Source organism: Oncorhynchus kisutch, linkage group LG1 (genome assembly GCF_002021735.2).
Source record: "Oncorhynchus kisutch isolate 150728-3 linkage group LG1, Okis_V2, whole genome shotgun sequence".
Taxonomy (NCBI): domain Eukaryota; kingdom Metazoa; phylum Chordata; class Actinopteri; order Salmoniformes; family Salmonidae; genus Oncorhynchus; species Oncorhynchus kisutch.
This window is the reverse complement of record NC_034174.2, coordinates 47,273,774-47,293,813: the sequence shown is the minus strand read 5'-3', so window position 1 is coordinate 47,293,813 and position 20,040 is coordinate 47,273,774. Positions and strand designations below refer to the sequence as shown.

The window sequence follows — 20,040 nt, the reverse complement described above, 5'->3', positions numbered from 1 at the left end:
TAGAGCACTACTTTTGACCACTGCCCTCTGCTCAAAAGTGGTGCACTAAATAGGGAATAGGTTGCGATTTGGGACACTACCTACTGTATATGCTTGACACGACCAGTCCTGTGGAGAATAGTACAGGATAGTCAGATACAGAACTAGAGCCCTCCCCACTGGGGCACAAACGTCCATTCAACATCTGTTCCACGTTGGTTCAAAGTCTTTTAATTGAAATGACTTGGAAACAATGTTGACTCAACCATTGTGTGCCAAGTGGGTGTGGACTGCATGTCACAACACAGCCATGGCATCTTGGCTGTCGCTGGACATGTTATAGCCCAACAGTGATATACGTAAATACAATACATATCGCATCTCAAACTCTTCCGTGTACAATTCTGTGTATGTCTTTGTAGAACTGCATGTTTCGGCGACATATTGTGTGTTTGTCTGTCTCTGGGTACTAGTGAATATATGAGTGTTTGTGTCTGTCTGTTTGTTTGTATGAGTGAACACAGGAGTTTGTGTGTCTGTCTGTGTGTTTGTGTGAGCGGAACTAGACAGATCTGTGTGCTTTTGAGTGAAATGAAATACCGATATGCGTGTCTGTGCTTTTGAAGCGGTTCAAAATTGGATCTTCAGAGCAATAACATGGAAGGAAGTAATGAGGGAATCATATTCATGAGAAATGATCAATAGTGGCTGGTACAGACTGGCTAGACAGAAAAAAAAACATGCAAGACAAGATTCATTACGTCTCAGTACAAAATGAGAAACTTAATGATGTAAGAACAGACTCATTTACTTGCAATCACTTCCAGAGACCATAAACAGCCATTAAATGCGGCGGTCTGTATTCATGGATGCCAAGGGAAGCCAGGCTTCCCCAAAAAAATGTACCAAGAAAAAAACATTGAAACTAACATATCTTTCCCCTCTGTGTTTCCTAAATGTCCTTCAATTTGCAAGAGGCAGAATGTATCTCACCGGAGAAAGCATCCGAGCAAACGAAACAGCGCCCCTCTGCCTCAGTATGTGTAGCGTGTCTATCTGATGCTGTCTGGTCAGAAAGAGCATTACATTGTTGCTGCCCGAACCATTCAATGCAAGGGAAGCCAGCAAGCATTTGGCCTCCCTTAATAAAAAAATGAATAAAATAATAGCCAATCAGCATTGAGCTAAACTGAGTGACCTCAGCTGTGAATGGTCCTGGCGCACAAAAAAAAAACAGTCCGTTTTTGGATTTGGCTTCAGGCCAATCACATCACATGGCAAATGCCATTATTGACAGAAAAAAAACGTGAATTGTTTTACATCTCATTGTGTTGCTGTCCTCCGGTGGCTAGCTAGCTAAAATCATCTCTTTACTAAATTAACCATGGATGGAGATAGGGATTTAGACTTGTGGGTTTACTAAATTCTCCGTACTGGCTAATGATTACAACGGCGATTCTGATCCAACCATTAATTCATACATTGCTGTGCCCCTGGCCTGAGAGGATGGAAGTTTGAATACGTACCTAGATATAGAAGGCTAACATTGCCCATGAATGCAAGTTAGGCTAGTGAGCAAGCATGTTAGCCAGGTAGCCTAGGACAACAAAAAATAAAAGAGTGTACTGTATGACAGCCATAGACATCACTGGACAGATGCTGCTCTCCAGGTTTTGTAATGAAAAACAAATGTGTGGTTGAATTTATTAATTTATTATTTATAAGAATATAATATTATTCTTATTGTCTTGGCATTTAGGGCTATGTATCACAGTCGCAAGGCATATGAACTAACAGGTTTTTAGAGCAAACAACACCATTATCACAACACATAGGTTGTAATATGGCTTTTCTTTCTGTATTGGCTTCCCCAGTGATGTCACCCACGCACCGTTACTCATTAAAGGAAAGAGCTAGTCCTCTGAAATCATACTTCGTTGATGAAACAGGGATGTCTGGGAAGACGGGGCCTTTCTTTTTTGTGTGAATTTGTGTGTGTGTGTGTGTGTGTGTGCGTGTGTGTGTGGCTCCGTTTGTAAAGCATGGTGCTTGCAACGCCATGAATCGTTGGTTGGATTTGTTCTGGGCCATCCATATGAAAAATATATGCGTGCATGACTGTAAGTCGCATTGGATAAAAGCTAAACGCTAAATGGCATATATTATTAGTAAACATGATTAATATGTTTGTGAGTGAAACTAGGGGCCACATGGTTCTGTGTTCTAAAGGTCCGAGTTGAAGACCACACCCTCCATGTCCCCTGTCCCCGCGCATCATGGCACTGGAACAGGGGACAGGGAGGGTGTGGTTTTCAACTCGTAGAGGGAGAGATGGTGGGGGAGAGGGAGAGGGGCGTGTCACTCCTGTCTTGTTACAGTATCTGCCTGGTGAATAGGGAGTAAGGAGAAGGAGAGAGAGAGAGAGAAGGCAGGGGCAGAGAGAGACAGCGAAGACATGAAAGGCAAAGGGAGGAAGAGGGAAGCGAGGAGAGAAGGACTGAGACAAGACAGCGTGAGAGAGGACAGAAGGCGGTGGATCCCATGCCATGTGTCAGTAAGCTTACGTCATCATGTATCAGCCCTGCTGTTTACCAACAAGAGGCTCCTAGTGAGACAAGCCAAGGTGTATCAAAGTGCTGATTTAGGATCAGTTCTGCTTTTCCGATTTGCATTTTACGGACAGGGGGACATGACGTCTGAGACGCTTGATACACACGGCTCCAGTTCTCTTGCTCAATGTATATTTGACATATGATTTGTTCCGTGAAAACATCCATCGATTGTCTATAAAGTTTACAGAAATTGATGTATTGATTTTTGTTAATAAAACCAATCGGGTAACGCGCAATGATTTGAGTGAATTCAGTTGGTGACACTGGGTATGTATAGTACTCTGTATAGATACCTCTTTCTTGCTAATGCGGTTTTATTTATTCTTTATTGCTACCGTAGGTCCAGGAGTGGCTGTGTCTGAACTGCCAGATGCAGAGAGCTTTGGGAATGGACATGGAGACACCTCGCTCCAAGAGCCAGCAGCAGATCCACTCTCCTTCTCACCAAGCCAAACCAGAGCCCATCTCTGAACCTCAACCTCAGCCCCAGGTCCAACCTCAGCCCCAGGTCCAACCTCAGCCCCAGCCCCAAGCCCCACCTAAGGCACAGCCTCTAACCCAGCATCAGGCTCCGACACAGGCCCAGCCTCCACCGGGCCCTAACAGACAGACTGGTCCAGGCCCGGGGCAGACCCCTCAGCAGCAGAGAAGTCCAGGCCCTGCTCCAGCCCAGGGCCAGGGTCAGGGTGGGGCTCGTCTCCCCCCAGGAGCTGTCCCTCTCCCAGGCATGGCCAAAGCTCCATCCCAGCCTGACCTCCGTGGCTCCCCTGCCCACCAGCCCCTGCCCCTCCGCCAGGACCACACCCGTAGTGCAGGGAGCTCCCCGTCCCGCCAGCCCCCACCCCCGGCCGCTGCCCCCGAGCAGACCTTTGGGAAGCTGTTTGGAGGCTTCGGGGGCTTCGGTGCCTCCCTCCTCAACCAGGCCAGCACCCTCATATCAGATAACCCAGTATCTGCTCCGCCGCAGCCCCAACAGCCCCCCAAACCTGCCCCCAAACCAGCCGGACCCCAGGGACCTGCAGCTGGGGCTGGGAAACCACTAGGAACTCATCCTGGCCAACAGGGACCCCACGCACCCCAACAGGGACCCCACGCACCCCAACAGGGACCCCACGCACCCCAACAGGGACCCCACGCACCCCAACAGGGACCCCAGCAGCAGGCCAAAGGTGCCTGCTGTCCCCTGTGTAAGACCAGTCTCAATGTGGGGGTGACGGGCGAGCCGGCCAACTACAGCACATGCACCCAGTGTCACGCCCAGGTCTGCAACCTGTGTGGATTCAACCCTGCACCCCATCTGGAGGTAAGAGCGGTCTCATCTCTAATCTCTAGTCATCGGAGTCTTCAGTTGGTTGTGGTTTCTCTTCCTGTGTGTGGGTGTGTGTGTGTGTGTGTGTGGGGGAGTGTGTGAGAGGGAGATGCACAGTTTTGTGGCTTTGTGTGAGGTATGTGGGTGGATGTGATCATGTCTGAATAAGGGCCAAGTGCCCTGTGATAAAACTGGGCCATCTGTGGTGAAATAGATGATAGAATAGTTTATGGATGTGTTTCTATAAAAATGCCATGTCATAGTGCAATAGAATATGTCTCACTCTGGCTGCCCTAGTCTTTCTCTTTCTTTCTTAAACCTGCGTTCTACTAAAGCTTTCCCATGGGTGTGGGTCAGGGGCATTACTATTTGATACATCTGGGTTGCATTCAGTAGGCACCAAACGAAAGAAAACAGACTGAAACAGGGAGGGACAACTTGATCTTGTTTTTGTTTTCTGTTGCAAAAACATTTTCCATTGAATGCCCCTAATGAATACAAACTGCGGTTTATTGGGCACTCTTCCTGCTGCTTCCTGTCTGTCTCTAGTAATCAGGTGGGATTGTGTCGCTCCAGAAGTGATGCCCTGTGACTCACAACAGTCTCCCCTGTGGTGGAAAGGGAGATTTAGGTTACGTCACAAATAGCACCCTATTCCCGATGCAGTGCACTAGTTTAGACAGGGCCCATGGGGAATAGGATGCCATTAGGGACATTGACATGGCCAATAAAACTAAATTGGGTTTGATCCTTTCTGAGTAATAGATGACTCATTCATTAATATCAATGAGTCATAATGAACGACCTATGGTGATTCACAAGGCAGTGTGAGTGACTCACCCCTTTAACCCTCTTAACCCACGGTTGTAAAAATACAACGCTGCCTAAATTACATCCAGTACCGGTCCTAAACTTTAACAAATCATGTCAAACACTACCTAGTTCGTCTCCTTAGACCCAAACAGTAGTATTTGGTGTGTGTCAGTATTATTGTGGCATCAGTAGCCTCTGAAACATTAGAAACCTGTCCACTCGTCTGAGATCCCACTGGTCCCCTACACAAGCATACCGTCTGACTCCCGAGTGGCGCAGCGGTCTAAGCTAGAGGCGTCACTACAGACTCTGGTTTGTATCACAATCGGCCGTGACCGGGAGTCCCATAGGGCGGCACGCAGTTGGCCCAGTGTTGGGAGGGTTTGGCCGGGGTAGGCCGTCATTGTAAAATAAGAATTTGTTCTTAACTTTCTAGTTAAATAAAGGTTAAATAAAAAACTATAAATAAACAAGCATACTGTATGTTGGTAGCCATCCATGCAAGCCCATGACTTTACATTTTTTTTCTTGTCTTCTCTAAGATGATTATGTCGATTATTTTTTTGTTGTATTTATTGAGAAACAAACATTCTGAGCTAGAGGTAGTTTTGTAAGTATTCCAAAAACACATAATTGCGTTTAATGGTTTGCAAATCTGAGACATGGGGCCACATTCATATGTTAATGCAGAAGTAAGTGAGATTGTTTCCTTTCCAAATAATGCAAATATGGAAAACAAAATGCTTTGATGTTCTCTCTACGTATCAAAAGAACAAACATTTATATATATATTTTTTAAATTATCGGTTTAATGAGGTCAGATTACTGCCATCGACGACCATTCATTTTATGGTGAAGAAGTAAGATAGCCATCCTATCTCTCTCCCAAGTTCAACTAGAAAGGACAACCAAATAATACTGAAAACAAATTCAATGTTCTCCATACATAGAAAACCCACAAAATACTTGATCCTTCAAAAAAGTATGAATTTGTTAGCAAAATACTAACATTTGGATAGATCCAAGTTGATCAATTTAGCTATTTCAGACAAAATATGACCTCATTTTAAATGTATATACCGTAAGACAATTTTTTTCCATCACATGTCAATGCTTTTGATCCAATTTGATGTGATTTAAAAAAAAATAGAATAAAAATTTGTCCCGCCATTGAAGCTCAATGGTGCATTTTTGCAAAGCTTACATACAATTATTCTACAAACTTGAAATTCCAAAAATGTATTATTTTCATCATTGGCCTATTAGAAGTATTTCTGAAGGGTAATACATTTTTTTAATCCTCATTTGGATTTTTGCTTGGGTCTCACAGGGTTAAAGGTGCACCTCCTGATTCTTTTCAATAGAACCAATAAAAAAAAAGGCCGCTCGTTAGAACAGAGGCTCGTTAGGCTTTCAGGCCAATCAGGAGTCAGGCCAATCACAGAGCTTAATTATGCAAATCAGGCCCAATTGAATGATGGCAGTAATAACAAGATTAGTGGCCGGTGTTGGGCTTGTTATGGGCCTGCCTTGTCTTCCTCTGCATCTGGCTGGCAGTAGCAGTGGCTCCGGCCAATTATAGATAGATAGATAGATCGCTATGGAAACACGCCGCTATCGTTTGTCAGGTACTGCTTTGATGCCTGGGTGCATTCAGAAGCAGCTGAACAAGCCGAGCCGATGAGTTTCATGAGACGTCCAAAGAGTACAGAAAGTTTCGACGTGATGTGATGAGATGTCTCGCCGGGGTGTTGTGCAACTCTACGGCAGCGTCAATCAACCTGTGTGTGTTTGAAGATTGCATCAGCAGGCTAGGTTTTGTTTGGGCTCTATAGTGGCAGATTCGGATGTAAATGTAATTGGTACAATGCCTATGTTGTATCTGTATCTGCAGGTTTGTTGGTAAGGGCTAGAGAACTGTGTAAGGAGAGTGCTGATTCTTCTGTATGCTTCCCTGACTAACACACACAAACACTCTCCCTCTTTTTTTCCTGCCTTCTCCCTCTTTCCTGTCCTGGCTGTAGGCTAACCCTCTCTTGATCTCTCTCACCCTCCCTCTAGGTTTATTTGTGGCCTTTCTCTCTCTCTCTCTCTCTCTCTCTCTCTCTCTCTCTCTCTCTCTCTCTCATCCTGGCTGTAGGCTAACCCCCTCTCTCTCTCTCTCTCTCTCTCTCGTCCTGGCTGTAGGCTAACCCTCTCTTGATCTCTCTCACCCTCCCTCTAGGTTTATTTGTGGCCATCCTCTCTCTCTGTCTCTTTCTCTCTTTCTCTCTCTCTCTGGGTGTGGCTGTAATTGGTCTAATGCATGGGAAAAGGAGGAGAGGAGCAGCCCCACTGCACTAGACAGCTCCTATAGCCCAGACTCCGTCCTGGGGCCCCCCCTGGGGCACGTTTTGGTTTTTGCCCTAGCACTACACAGCTGATTCAAATGACCAACTAAGTCATCATCAAGCTTTGATTAGTCGAATCCACTGTGTAGTGGACCCTGCTCAAGCCAACCCACATTCAGCACCCCTGCATTACACAGCTCCTCCAGCCAACCCAAATTCAGCACCACATCACCGGACAGCTCCTATAGCCGTCCCTCATTCAGCACCACCTCACCGGACAGCTCCTTTAGCCAACCAGCATTCAGCACCACACCATTTGACAGGTTCTCTAGCCCAGTGGTTCTCAAACCTCTCCTTGGAGATCCCCAAATGTTTCAAAATGTTGTTGTAGTCCTGAACTAACTCACCTGATTCACCTAGTCAAGGACTTTATGATTAGCTGACAAATTGAATCAGGTGTGCTAGCTCTGGAATAGATCAAATACATGGAATGGCTGGGGGTCGCTTAGGAAAGGTTTAAGAACCACTGCTCTAGCCAACCCACATTCCCCACCATACAGACAGCTCCACTAGCCAACCCATATTCCCCTCGGGTCTAGCAGGTGCTGCCTTTGACCAATCAGAACATTTCATCGCTTGTCTCTACATTTAAGCGGGACCACTGTAGACCAGTCAGTGGTTTACATGGTGTACTCTACAATACATTGTTTCATTGCATACAGGCTTGGGCATTGTGATCTGTCATTGTGTTTGTGTGTATTTGTGTGTGTGTGGTTATTTTAAGAAGTCTAATCTCTCATGGGCAGATGCACGTAACATAACTGGTATCGTAGCATCTGTCAACAGATGCGACGACTAAACAAGGAACTTTGTTCTGGTGTGCAGATTTTCCATCTCTGGTCATTTAGACAAATTCCGAATTTTTTTTTCAGGTGTTCGCATCTTTCGAAATCCAGAGGAGGAGGGAACACTTGGCCCATAGACATCGTTCCGCTTCCGCTCCTCGTCTTAGTATCCTCTCTAAAACTGGCGCAATTATGCACGATTTTAGTTCTCGAAGAAAACCCGGAAATCTTTACACTCTTGAGAATAGGGTTCCAAAAGGGTTCTTCGGCTATCCCCATACGAGAACCCTTTTTGGTTCCAGGATGAACTCCTTTTGGTTCCAGGTAGAACTCATCTGGGGTCTTCAAAGGGTTATCCTACGGGGACAGCCGAAGAACCCTTTTAGGTTTTAGATAACACCTTTTTTCCCCCTACGAATGTGGGGTAGAAAATCTGGGATAATTTTTGGGATTACAATTCCTCTCAGCCCTATGGGAGCCATAATGCATAATTCATTGCCATTTGATATATGGACTGTACTGTAGTGTATATCAAATGAGGACTTAGCTCCCATTTTAATCTGTTTACAGTTTACTGAAAAGAGAGCGAGAAAGACAGTGTGTGTGTGAGAGAGAGAGAGCATGGAAGTGAGAGATGAAGAGAGATAGCGGGAGGGAGAAAAAGAAAGTGCGAGACAGAGATAATGACTGAGAGGAGAGAGAGAGAGAGAGAGAGAGATTTTACAAGTAACTGCCAAAATATAGGAAACACCAAAATAAAAAGTGTCTCAATAGGGTGTTGGGCCACTATGAGACAGAACAGCTTCAATGCACCTACTTGCTTTATTAACTCAGGAACCACACCTGTGTGGAAGCACCTACTTTCAAAATACTATTTTACTCAAGTGTTTCCTTTATTTTGTCAGTTACAGCAGCCTATGTGATTCACATCAATCAGAGCTGTGGGATTTCTATGGGTCTCTAGTGAATAAGATGTCCTTGTGAGTGTGTGTGTGTTAGTTACTTCCCCAATGCTGGCTTTCAGGGGAGATTATTCTATTGTAATCTGTATTATTCTCGTGTATTCTATATTATTATAGTGTCATTGTTCCTCTGGTTGTGCAGGTAAATAAAACAACATAAATTGTTGTTGTTTTTCTACTGATGTGAGCAGACTGGTCTAATTTACATCTGGGTCTAAATGGAGTTGGTGGTGTGTGTGTGTGTATGATCGCTCCTGGGTGTGTGTGTCTGCTCCTAGGTGTGTGTGTGTGTGTGTGTGTGTGTGTGTGTGATTGCGATATTACCAGATTTACTGACATTTATACAAATGTAAAATGTCACAGCGCACTGCGAACAGCGTCTATAAAAGACCGACCATGACAGACCACAAACAATGTGTTTGGGGTCCTGCAGGCAGGTGTGTGAGTGTGTGTGTGCAGAGGAGTGTGAAGCTTTATCCTCCTGTGTCTAAGACTGCCGATGGAACCCTATTCCCTATGTGGTGCACTACTTTAGACCTGAGCCAATAGAACTCTCGTCAAAAATTGTGCACTAAATAGGGAATAGGGTGCCATTTGGCACACATCCTTAGATTTTCCTCAGAGCATCTAGGATAGAGAATGTTACTGTGACTCAAATAACTATGATTATAGTGTCAGTCCCGATACTCCAAGTCGATATTCACATCATAAAAAGGAATTCTCCTCAACCACGCCCACAAATGGGGGAAAAACAAACATTCTTTCCCATTGAGCTAACGTTGTCGTTGATTGTTTTATATACAGTTGAAGTAGGAAGTTTACGTACACTTAGGTTGGAGTCATTAAAACTTGTTTTTCAACCACTCCACACATTTCTTGTTAACAAACTATAGTTTTAGCAAGTCGGTTAGGACATCTACTTTGTGCAATTTTTTCCAACAATTGTTTACAGACAGATTATTTCACTGTATCACAATTCCAGTGGGTCAGAAGTTTACATGCACTAAGTTGACTGTGCCTTTAAACAGCTTGGAAAATTCCAGAAAATGATGTCATGGCTTTAGAAGCTTCTGATAGGCTGATTGACATAATTTGAGTCAATTGGAGGTGTATCTGTGGATGTATTTCAAGACCTAGTTTCAAACTCAGTGCTTCTTTGCGTGACATCATGGGAAAATCAAAAGAAATCAGCCAAGACCTCAGAAAAAAAATTGTAGACCTCCACAAGTCTGGTTCATCCTTGGGAGCAATTTCCAAATGCCTGAAGGTACCACGTTCATCTGTACAAACAATAGTACGCAGGTATAAACACCATGGGACCACGCAGCCGTCATACCGCTCAGGAAGGAGATGCGTTTGGTCTCCTAGAGATGAAAGTACTTTGGTGCGAAAAGTGCAAGTCAATCCCAGAACAACAGCAAAGGACCTTGTAAAAATGCTGGAGGAAACAGGTACAAAAGTATCTATATCCACACTAAAACGAGTCCTATATCGACATAACCTGAAAGGCCAGTGCTCCAAAACCACCATAAAAAAGTCAGACTACGGTTTGCAACTGCACCTGGGGGCAAAGATTGTACTTTTTGGAGAAATGTCCTCTGGTCTGATGAAACAAAAATAGAACTCTTTGGCCATAATGACCATCGTTATGTTTGGAGGAAAAAGGGGGAGTCTTGTAAGCCGAAGAACACCATCCCAACTATGAAGCACGGGGGTGCAGAATCATGTTGTGGGGGGGTGCTTTGCTGCAGGAGGGACTGGTGCACTTCACAAAATAGATGGCATCATAAGGGAGGGAAATCATGTGGATATATTGAAGCAACATCTCAAGACATCAGTCAGGAAGTTAAAGCTTGGTCGCAAATGGGTCTTCCAAATGGACAATGACCGCAAGCATACTTCCAAAGTTGTGGCAAAATGTCTTAAGGACAACAAAGTCAAGGTTTTGGAGTAGCCATCACAAAGCCCTGACCTCAATCCTATAGACAATTTGTGGGCAGAAATGAAAAAGCGTGTGCGAGCAAGGAGGCCTACAAACCTGACTCAGTTACACCAGCTCTGTCAGGAGGAATGGGCCAAAATTCACCCAACGTATTGTGGGAAGCTTGTGGAAGGCTACCCAAAATGTTTGACCCAAGTGAAACAATTTAAAGGCAATGTTACCAAATACTAATTGAGTGTATGTAAACTTCTGACCAACTGGGAATGTGATGAAAGAAATAAAATCTGAAATAAATCCTTCTCTCTACTATTATTCTGACATTTCACATTCTTAAAATAAAGTATCCTAACTAAACTAAGACAGGGAATCTTTACTTGGATCAAATGTCAGGAATTGTGAAAAACTCATTTTAAATGTAATTGGCTAAGGTGCATGTAAACTTCCGGCTTCAACTGTAGAAATAACAAAATATGCTGAAAAGCTGCTGTTGTTCAATGTAACCAGGTATAAAATCCCGACCTACGGTTCGGTTTGCAATGCTCCCACATAGGGAAATAGAGAATGTGAGAAGAATCCTGTGGCTTCACACTATTCGACATGGGAAATGTGGGTACCCGGGGTCCAAGTAGGGTACAAGTAGCTAGGTGTGAGGGAAAACAATTCATCACAGGTAAGCAGTGCCGATTTTAGCATGTAAATCTTGGTGGGGCAAGAAAAATAAACAATGTGGGATGCATGCCAGCAAAACCACTACTGTCGTGGAAATTTATCCTGAAGATAATTTTTTTCATTTCTTCAAACAATCATTTTAATTTTAATTTTTATTATTGCAATAATGAAGCGGTTCGACCCCACACCCTTGAGTGTTGGACCGAGTAACCTAACCTTTACACAAATGCAGAGTTCTTTATATAGCTGACACTAAGAATGCTTAGTCATGATTGGTTCAACCCCTCCCATGCAGACCCAGGAGCATCATAGGCCACTCTGGGTTCATCCTGTTATCTGCACGGGTTGTTGTCTTAACCCCACCCTGGCTTAGTTTCCCAGTTGCAAGGATGATTTTGAGACAATGATTGATTGTTCTACTCCTAAACTATCGCTAGTAAAACACATTATTGTCTATGCAATGCAGTCTTGAACTTATTTGTCAGCTCAAGCCATCTCTAGTGACCATACGCCCAGATTAGGGAACTAGAGTGGAGACCATAAAACACAGACACTAGTAGGACAATGTATTACTATTAGTAAAATATTAATTGTTAACCATTAATATGAAATAGATCAGGTAAATATGTCATTTTTCTCTCACACTACAACACTAAACAATACATTAATTGCACTAAACTGGGCCCACAAACTGGGCCTATATAAAGCTGTCTCAACATAAAGCCGTCTCTTACTACTGCTACACCTGCTTATCAGTGGACCCTTGTCTGGCAGGGAAACAGTTAATTCAGCCTTATTTATAACTGATATGGCTGACTTGCTTAAACAAATGTTGTTTCTAATGTCAATTTAGATGTACAAACTATGACATAAGGGGACAACGAGCGGTAATCCGTCATTTCGTTTAAGACATTAATGAGCGAGCTAGGATGGACGTAGTCAATACAACTATTTGTTTAGCACTTTTGAAATGTACAGCGACAGAATTCAGAACATTCAGAACACTCTTACTTTGTTCTCCCTGTACACCAAGTCAGAACCGTAGGATAAGTAAAAGGGTCATATAAGCACACAATGAAAGCTCTTACAAAATTTGATGATTACATTTTTCTAAATCAGGTTATAGGCTACATGTGTACCACCAAGTCAGAACATTAGGGAAATTAAGAGGGGTAAGAGACCAAATGATTAGGGTGAGGCACATACACTTAGTATTACTTTCTTAGCTACAGTATACATATCTCCCTGGCATATTGCATCATTTATGCAGCAGCATACAATACATTTTTGGACTCACCTTGTTGTGCTGTGCTCACTTGAACAGGAAGGTGGCACGGCGGTCCTTCCTGGGCCAACTTTGTCATTAAAGTCTGGCATTCTCTGGATTTATGGTGCTTTCAAGACAACTGGGAACAAAAAAAAAACTATGTTGAATCATGACGATGTTATTGATCTTTAGGCCGTAGCTCTAGAAAGAGGCCAGAGTTCCCGACTTACAATTCCAAGTTGGATGAACGTTCAAAACGTATTTCCCAGTTTGAGCTATTTTTTTCCCGGAATTCCCAGTTGTCTTGAACTCACTGAAGTCAAGTCAAGTTCTGCGTTACCAGTTGTAACCAGTCCAAAAACTTTATTTTTTGTTGCTAAAAATGTGTGGCTTAAAACAGGTGTCTGCCCCACTTGCCCTGATTGACGGGTCGCCACTGCAGGTAAGACATGTTTTTTTTTTAGTATAGTCCGTTTGTAACGCCGCTGTATAGTCCATTTTGTTTGTGTTGGTCTTGGCTAGCTTAATATTCCGGTCGGTAGCTAGCTAGCGCTCACTCACGTGGATGCTAGCACGTCATGAAAAGGGGCATGAGGGAAGCCCTACAATATAACATTTTTCTAAATAGCGTTGTACTTTTCTTAAATGTACCTTTGTAATTGACTAAAACAATCAGACAACAAAAAATGTGCATTTGAAAAAACTTTTGCTGTGAGCCAGTGGGGTAAACTAGGCAACCACAGGTTGTTTTCCCCACAGGCGCCCAGGACCGCCATGTTCTATCTAATACCGAATGGGACTATGCTTTAATAATGGCAGGAAATGGTTACCTTCCGCTGCTTACAGTTCTGTCCCCTTTAGCAGTATTTACATCCGAAATGGCACCCTACTCCCTATATAGTGCACTACTTTTGACCAGGGCTATGGTCAAAAGTGTTGCACTTTTTTGCAACCATTGAAAAGGCCACAGAGAGAGATGGGCCCTGAGTGGGTTGTTAGTGAGGGTACTAGATCCTTCATAGAACAGTACAGAAAGTGCAGGGAGAGGGATAGAAAATATAGCTCATCAATAATTTATCCAGGGAGAACATTATAAATAGTGTATGAAATGTGGAACAGGGAGAGTGCTGCGTTTGATCCCTGGTGTTCAGAGAGAGAGTGTGTGTGCGTGTGCGTGTGTGTTGGTGGATGGTGTGTGTGTGTGTGTGTGCGTGTGTGTGTGTTGGGGGATGGTGTGTGTGTGTGTTGGGGGATGGTGTGTGTGTGTGTGTTGGGGGATGGTGTGTGTGTGTGTGTTGGGGGATGGTGTGTGTGTGTGTGTTGGGGGAGGGTGTGTGTGTGTGTGTGTGTGTGTGTGTGTGTGTGTGTGTGTGTGTGTGTGTGTGTGTGTGTGTGTGAGAGAGAGAGAGAGAGATGCTGTTTCACTAGCGTCAGGGCATTTATTTTGGTCACTGTCAACATCACCCCTAGTGTGTTGGGGCTTCACGTGCACAGTGATAATGGGACATATGAAGTACTTCATCCATTGAGTGCTTGGGGTTTTGTAGAGCTATGACGACTTAGGCCAAATATGTGTGATGACACTCCCTGCAGGTCACTATCTCTATTTCTGTCCATCTCAGACCATTAGACACCATTTTGTAAGAACTCCTCCTATCCATGCTGATTGAAGATAAAAACCGGCTTTGTTTTAAGTGTTCCTCGTTTAATTAGCTGAATAATTTTGCACGCCCAATTTTTCAGTTTTTGATTTGTTAAAAAAGTTTGAGATATCCAATAAATGTCGTTCCACTTCATGATTGTGTCCCACTTGTTGTTGATTCTTCACAAAAAAATACAGTTTTATATCTTTATGTTTGAAGCCTGAAATGTGGCAAAAGGTCGCAAAGTTCAAGGGGGCCGAATACTTTCGCAAGGCACTGTATGTGTGTTTGTGTGGGTGTGTGTGTGCGTGCATGAGTGAGTGCATTTGTGCTAAGGTGCAGAGAGTCAGTGCAGGTTGTCAGTCCAGTTCAATGTTCAGCAGTCTGAAGGCTTGTAGACAGAAACTGTCTCGGAGCTTGTTGGTATCAGACCTCATGCTCCGATACCGTCTGCCTGACGATAAAGGAGAGAACAGCTCGTGGCTGGGTTGTGTGGGGTACTTGATGATGCTGTGCACCTTCCTCGGGCACTGTTTCAAGTAGATGTCCTGGATGGGTGGGAGCACGGTCCTAGTGATGTACTGGGCCATCTTGACCACCCACCGGAGGGCCTTGCGGTCATGGACGGAGCAATCCCCGTACCAGACCGTGATGCAACCAGCTCTCGATGGTGCAACGGTAGTATTAGGAGAGGACTCGGGGCAGCTTGATGAATTTCTTCAGCTGCCTTAGGAAGTAGAGACTCTGTTGTTCTTGGTCCTTTGATACCAGTGGTGGCTGGTGAGCGGACATGTCAAAGGACAGGCTAATCACAATGGCTGGAATGGAATAAATACAGTATATATTGAACATATGGAAACCATGTGTTTGATACCTTTTCCATTTCAGCCAATACGACGAGCCTGTCCTCCTATATCTCTGCCCGCCAAGTGAAACCTAGGTACAGTATTCAATCTAAATCACCAAGACACGGTGGCTATGATCAGTCCACTCCTTTGTCTGGGCTCTTCTTTGGCCCTCCATGGCCCCTGAGTGGCCCTTGTGATATCCAGGCAGAGACCCCTGTAGCCAGTGGCTGTATTCAAATAGAAACACTAGTCTAGCACAATACTTAGAATTAAGGCATTGTAATAGATATGGATTGTGGTATGCTAGTATGGTCATTGGAACCTAGTGGGTGTGTGGCTGCAGCCTGGCATGCCGACTGACCCGGGGATTACTGACCCTCTGCCCAGCCAATTGATTTGCCTCTTGTAGTTCAGGGATTATGGCTGTGTAAAAGAGCCTGGGACTGCCAGGAACTGCTCACTGCTCACACAGACACACGCACGGCACGCACGCATAATGTAACACGCACTCTCGCTTGCTAATTTTGTTTCCCATGGACCCCCCCCCCCTCCTCCTCCATCCCCTAAAATACACAGGAGTGCCTAACTGTGACAGAGCAAATATGAACAGTCTAGTAGGTGTAGACTAGACAAAGGGGGAAGAGGGTTACCCTCTGTCATGCAGTCTCAGTGGAACACATTAGCTCACAGATTGATCTTTCTCTTTCAGTAAATATCAAGCTCGTCCACACGGTAAGGCTGTGTCTAACATACATTCTAGGCCTCTATAAGACATAGACACTAAGCAGACATAGACACAAAGGATATTTGCAGTAACACAGTCGTTTAGCCTACAGTATAACATTTGGTCCTGTGTCGAATATACATTTGACATAAGACATAAAATAGATAATACATATATAGTTGTAGGAAATAACACAGCTCCTTGACATACATTTCTATTTTTATGAACGACATTATGAGCAACATTAAATGCTCCTTTAGGGGTGGCAGGTAGCCTAATGGTTAGAGCGTTGGGCCAGTAACCGAAAGGTTGCTGGATCGAATCCCCAAGCTGACAAGGTAAAAATCTGTCGTTCTGCCCCTGAACAAGGGGCAGGCCGTCATTGCAAATAAGAATTTGTTCTTAACTGACTTGCCTAGTTAAATAAAGGTTAAATGAAATAAATATAGCCTCCACTCCTCGTCCTAACTAGGCCACAACGTTGACTAAGACCGAAGATTCCCATTCGCCCACAGCTATGCTGCCTCCTGCCACAGTCGCACAATGCTCCAATTTAGCTTCGTCTCCATCACGACTGGCATGTGAAGACCTTGATAACACACCAGCCGTTCTCACATGATAGAACATGCCTGGACACGCCTGGCCATGGCACAACATGGCTACATCCCAAATGTCTTCTGTAAAGCAGTGCACAATATACGGAATAGGGTGCCATTTGGGAGGCAGGCCCATGGCTTCTGTGTTGTCACAAAAAAAGCAAACAATGGAATGATAGCGGAGCATGCCAGAACATTTGGGAGCATGTCGGAACATGCCCGGAACATTGGGGAGCATGCTAGATCGGGAAGTGTTGCTGCCTGGGTGATGGCACTAGCTAGGCTCTCTTCCACAAGAGGCCCATACTGAGCCAGATGGCTCCTGGCGTGTTGGCACCGTCCATCCAGGCCTATGCCCAGCCTGCCTGGTCTCTCTCATAGGAAGTAGGGAGAGGGGCTGAGGGGGTGATGAAACACCAACGCAGAGCAGACCCCCCACATCCTACCTCGGCAGCATGGAGCCAGTGTGTGTTTCCATCACTACCGTAAGGCACTCACACACGTTCGCGTGCGAACCCCCTCAGCCAAATTAATGGAATCGGCTATTTCAGCCACACCCGTTGCTGACAGGTGTATATAATCGAGCACACAGCCATACAATCTTAATAGACAAACATTGGCAGTAAAATGACCCGTAATGAAGTGCTCAGTGACTTTCACCGTGGTACCGGTGGGTGCCACCTTTCCAACAAGTCAGTTAGTCAAATTGTGGAGTGGTGTAAAGCCCACCGCCATTGGACTCTGGAGCAGTGGAAACGCGTTCTCTGGAGTGATGAATCACGCTTCGCCATCTGGCAGTCCGACGGATTAATCTGGGTTTGGCGGATGCCGGGAGAATGCTACCTGCCCGAATGCATTGTGCGCACTGTAAAGTTTGGTGGAAGAGGAATAATGGTCTGGGGCTGTTTTTCATGGTTCAGGCTAGGACCCTTAGTTCTTAGTTCCAGCAAAGGGAAATCTACAGCATACAATTACATTCTAGACGATTCTTTGCTTCCAACTTTGTGGCAACAGTTTGGGGAAGGCCCTTTCCTGTTTCAGCATGACAATGCCCCCGTGCACAAAGCAAGGTCCATACAGAAATGGTTTGTCGAAATCGGTGTGGAAGAACTTGACTGGCCTGCACAGTTCCCTGACATGAATCCCATCGGACACCTTTGGGATGAATTGGAACCCTGACTGCGAGCCAGGCCTAATCTCCCAACATCAGTGAATGACCTCACTAATGCTCTTGTGGCTGAATGGAAGCAAGTCCCCACAGCAATATTCCAACATCTAGTAGAAAGCGTTCCCAGAAGAGTGGAGGCTGTTATAGTAGCAAAGGGGGGACCAACTCCATATTAATGCCCATGATTTTGGAATGAGATGTTCAACGAGCAGGTGTCCACATTCTTTTGGCCATGCAGTGTAGACAAAGGCATGTGCTAACGGATATGGGCACGCACACGCGAATGCCAGCTGCACATATCCATGCGCACACACACACACACACACACACACACACACACACACACACACACACACACACACACACACACACACACACACACACACACACACACACACACACACACACACAGGCGTCAAATTAAGCCCCATAGAGAGCTCTCCTGCATGGCTCTGCTATGCCAAATGAAAAGGATGAGCATGAAGTCATACTATCTCCCCACTGGGACCATGGGTTTAGCTGGCCTGCCTAATTCTCCAGTGATGATGAGACAGACTAGATCCCAAATGGCATCCTATTCCCCATATAGTACATTACTTTTGACCAGAGCCCTATGGGCCTTGGTGAAAAGTAGTGCACCACATAGGGATTAGCAGTGCCATTTAGACCTCACACAGACAGCATCTTCTGAACCATATTTTATCAGCAACGTAATTAGCTTCCATCTTAACTATACACCATTAATAGCATTACAAGGCATTGATCTAGTGCACTGTGTCCCTGGCCTGGGTCATATTCATTAGTGCAAACTGTACCGAACCGTTTTGCAATGAGAATTTGAGTTTGTTATTGGACAAGTTCAGCTAGTCCCTCCCTGTGTCCGTGCATTTTCTTCGGTTTGGTGTGTAGGGGGTGCACATCACAATCACATCAGTGCATTATTGTGCCTGGCGGTCACACTCTTTATTTCTCTGTTTATCTCCCTTCTCCATCTTGCTGGTCGTTTGTTTCTCTGTATCTCTCTGTTGCTGTTCGTCTGGGTGTATCAGCTCCTCTCCTCTGCTCTTTCCATGTCTTCTCTCGTTCCCCTCTCTCTCTCTCCCTCCCCCTGTCTCCCCGCCTCAGTAGGAGGCTGCTTGCCGTTGACACATTGATTGAATTGCCAATTACTGCCGGTTGAATTGCTTGCAGTTGTTGTTGCAACATGAGCACTCAGCCCTCCTGATGCCCACACTGTTGACTGTTGATTTAGCAGCAACAGCTCAGAGAGGCAGCAGTTAGGACCTGCTACACATGGGAGGACGGAGGAGGCTTGTATGTGTGGTGTATGTGTCGGAGAAAGAGACGAGGAGAGGTAGAATGGGGGGGGGGCAGGAGAGAGAGATGGGGGGGAGTGAGAGAGAGAGAGAGAGAGGGGGAAGAAAGAAGAGAATAGAAGTGGTAGAGTGAGAAGGATGATGTAGGGTGACCTAATAGGCCAGGGTGTTGGCGCTTGTAATCCGTGTTAAGGGAATACTGCTATCCCCATTGAGCATGGTGCTTAACCTCAACACACCATTGTAAAGATCCACCCACACAAATACATGTCACCGGAGAATAGTCTGGAGTGAGCCTTGTAAGATGATTAAGCAGGGCAACAATGCTGAAAACAATGCATTAAATGTCTGATGAGTGAGTCAGAAGCCCATTCTGATTTAAAGGAGAAATTCACTATTTAGGTCCCCAATCTGTATTTTGTATGTCAATTTACCACACCAGAAATTGATTTCCTGAGCCTCATTCTGGAGTTCCGGGGCGTCCCATAAACACGAACAAAGACTGCAAAAACACACAAATACATCTTATTACAAATGGCAAAGCTCTCAGTATCGTGATGCAGGTCTCTAGATGGTGTACGCACAACATTTTGTCATACTGGACTTTATCCACAACGTTCTAGTCCATTTTGTTGAAGTCAACTGATCATTTCTGGCGTGTGCATATTGGCCCTTGTCAACAATGCAGAGAGAGAGATAATAGAGAAATAATAGAAAAGTAAAACACGTAATAATACAAGTAATAATAGATACACAATTCAAACACTTATCAAGAGAACATCCCTGGTCTTCCCTGCTGCATCTGATTTGTCGGACTCATTAAACACAAATGCTTTGTCTATAAATGATGTTTGAGTGTTAGTGTGCCCCTGGCAATTCGTCAATAAAAAAAAAACAAGAAAGTGGTGCCGTCTGGTTTGCTTAATATAAGGAATTTTAAGTGATTTACACTTTTACTCTTGATACTTAAGTTCATTTTAGCAATTACATTTACTTTTGGTACTTAAGTATATTTAA

At 44.7% G+C, this 20,040-nt stretch overlaps 1 protein-coding gene across 2 annotated transcripts in view; it reads left to right on the top strand.

Annotated features, from left to right (window-relative positions):
- LOC109868681 (protein bassoon) overlaps positions 1–20,040 on the top strand; it is a 116,906-nt gene that overhangs the window by 26,456 nt on the left and 70,410 nt on the right. For both annotated transcript variants that reach the window (XM_031825691.1, XM_031825689.1), the window contains exon 3: positions 2,932–3,894. In XM_031825691.1, coding sequence (XP_031681551.1) covers positions 2,932–3,894 — 963 coding nt within the window. The remainder of the gene's footprint in view (positions 1–2,931; positions 3,895–20,040) is intronic.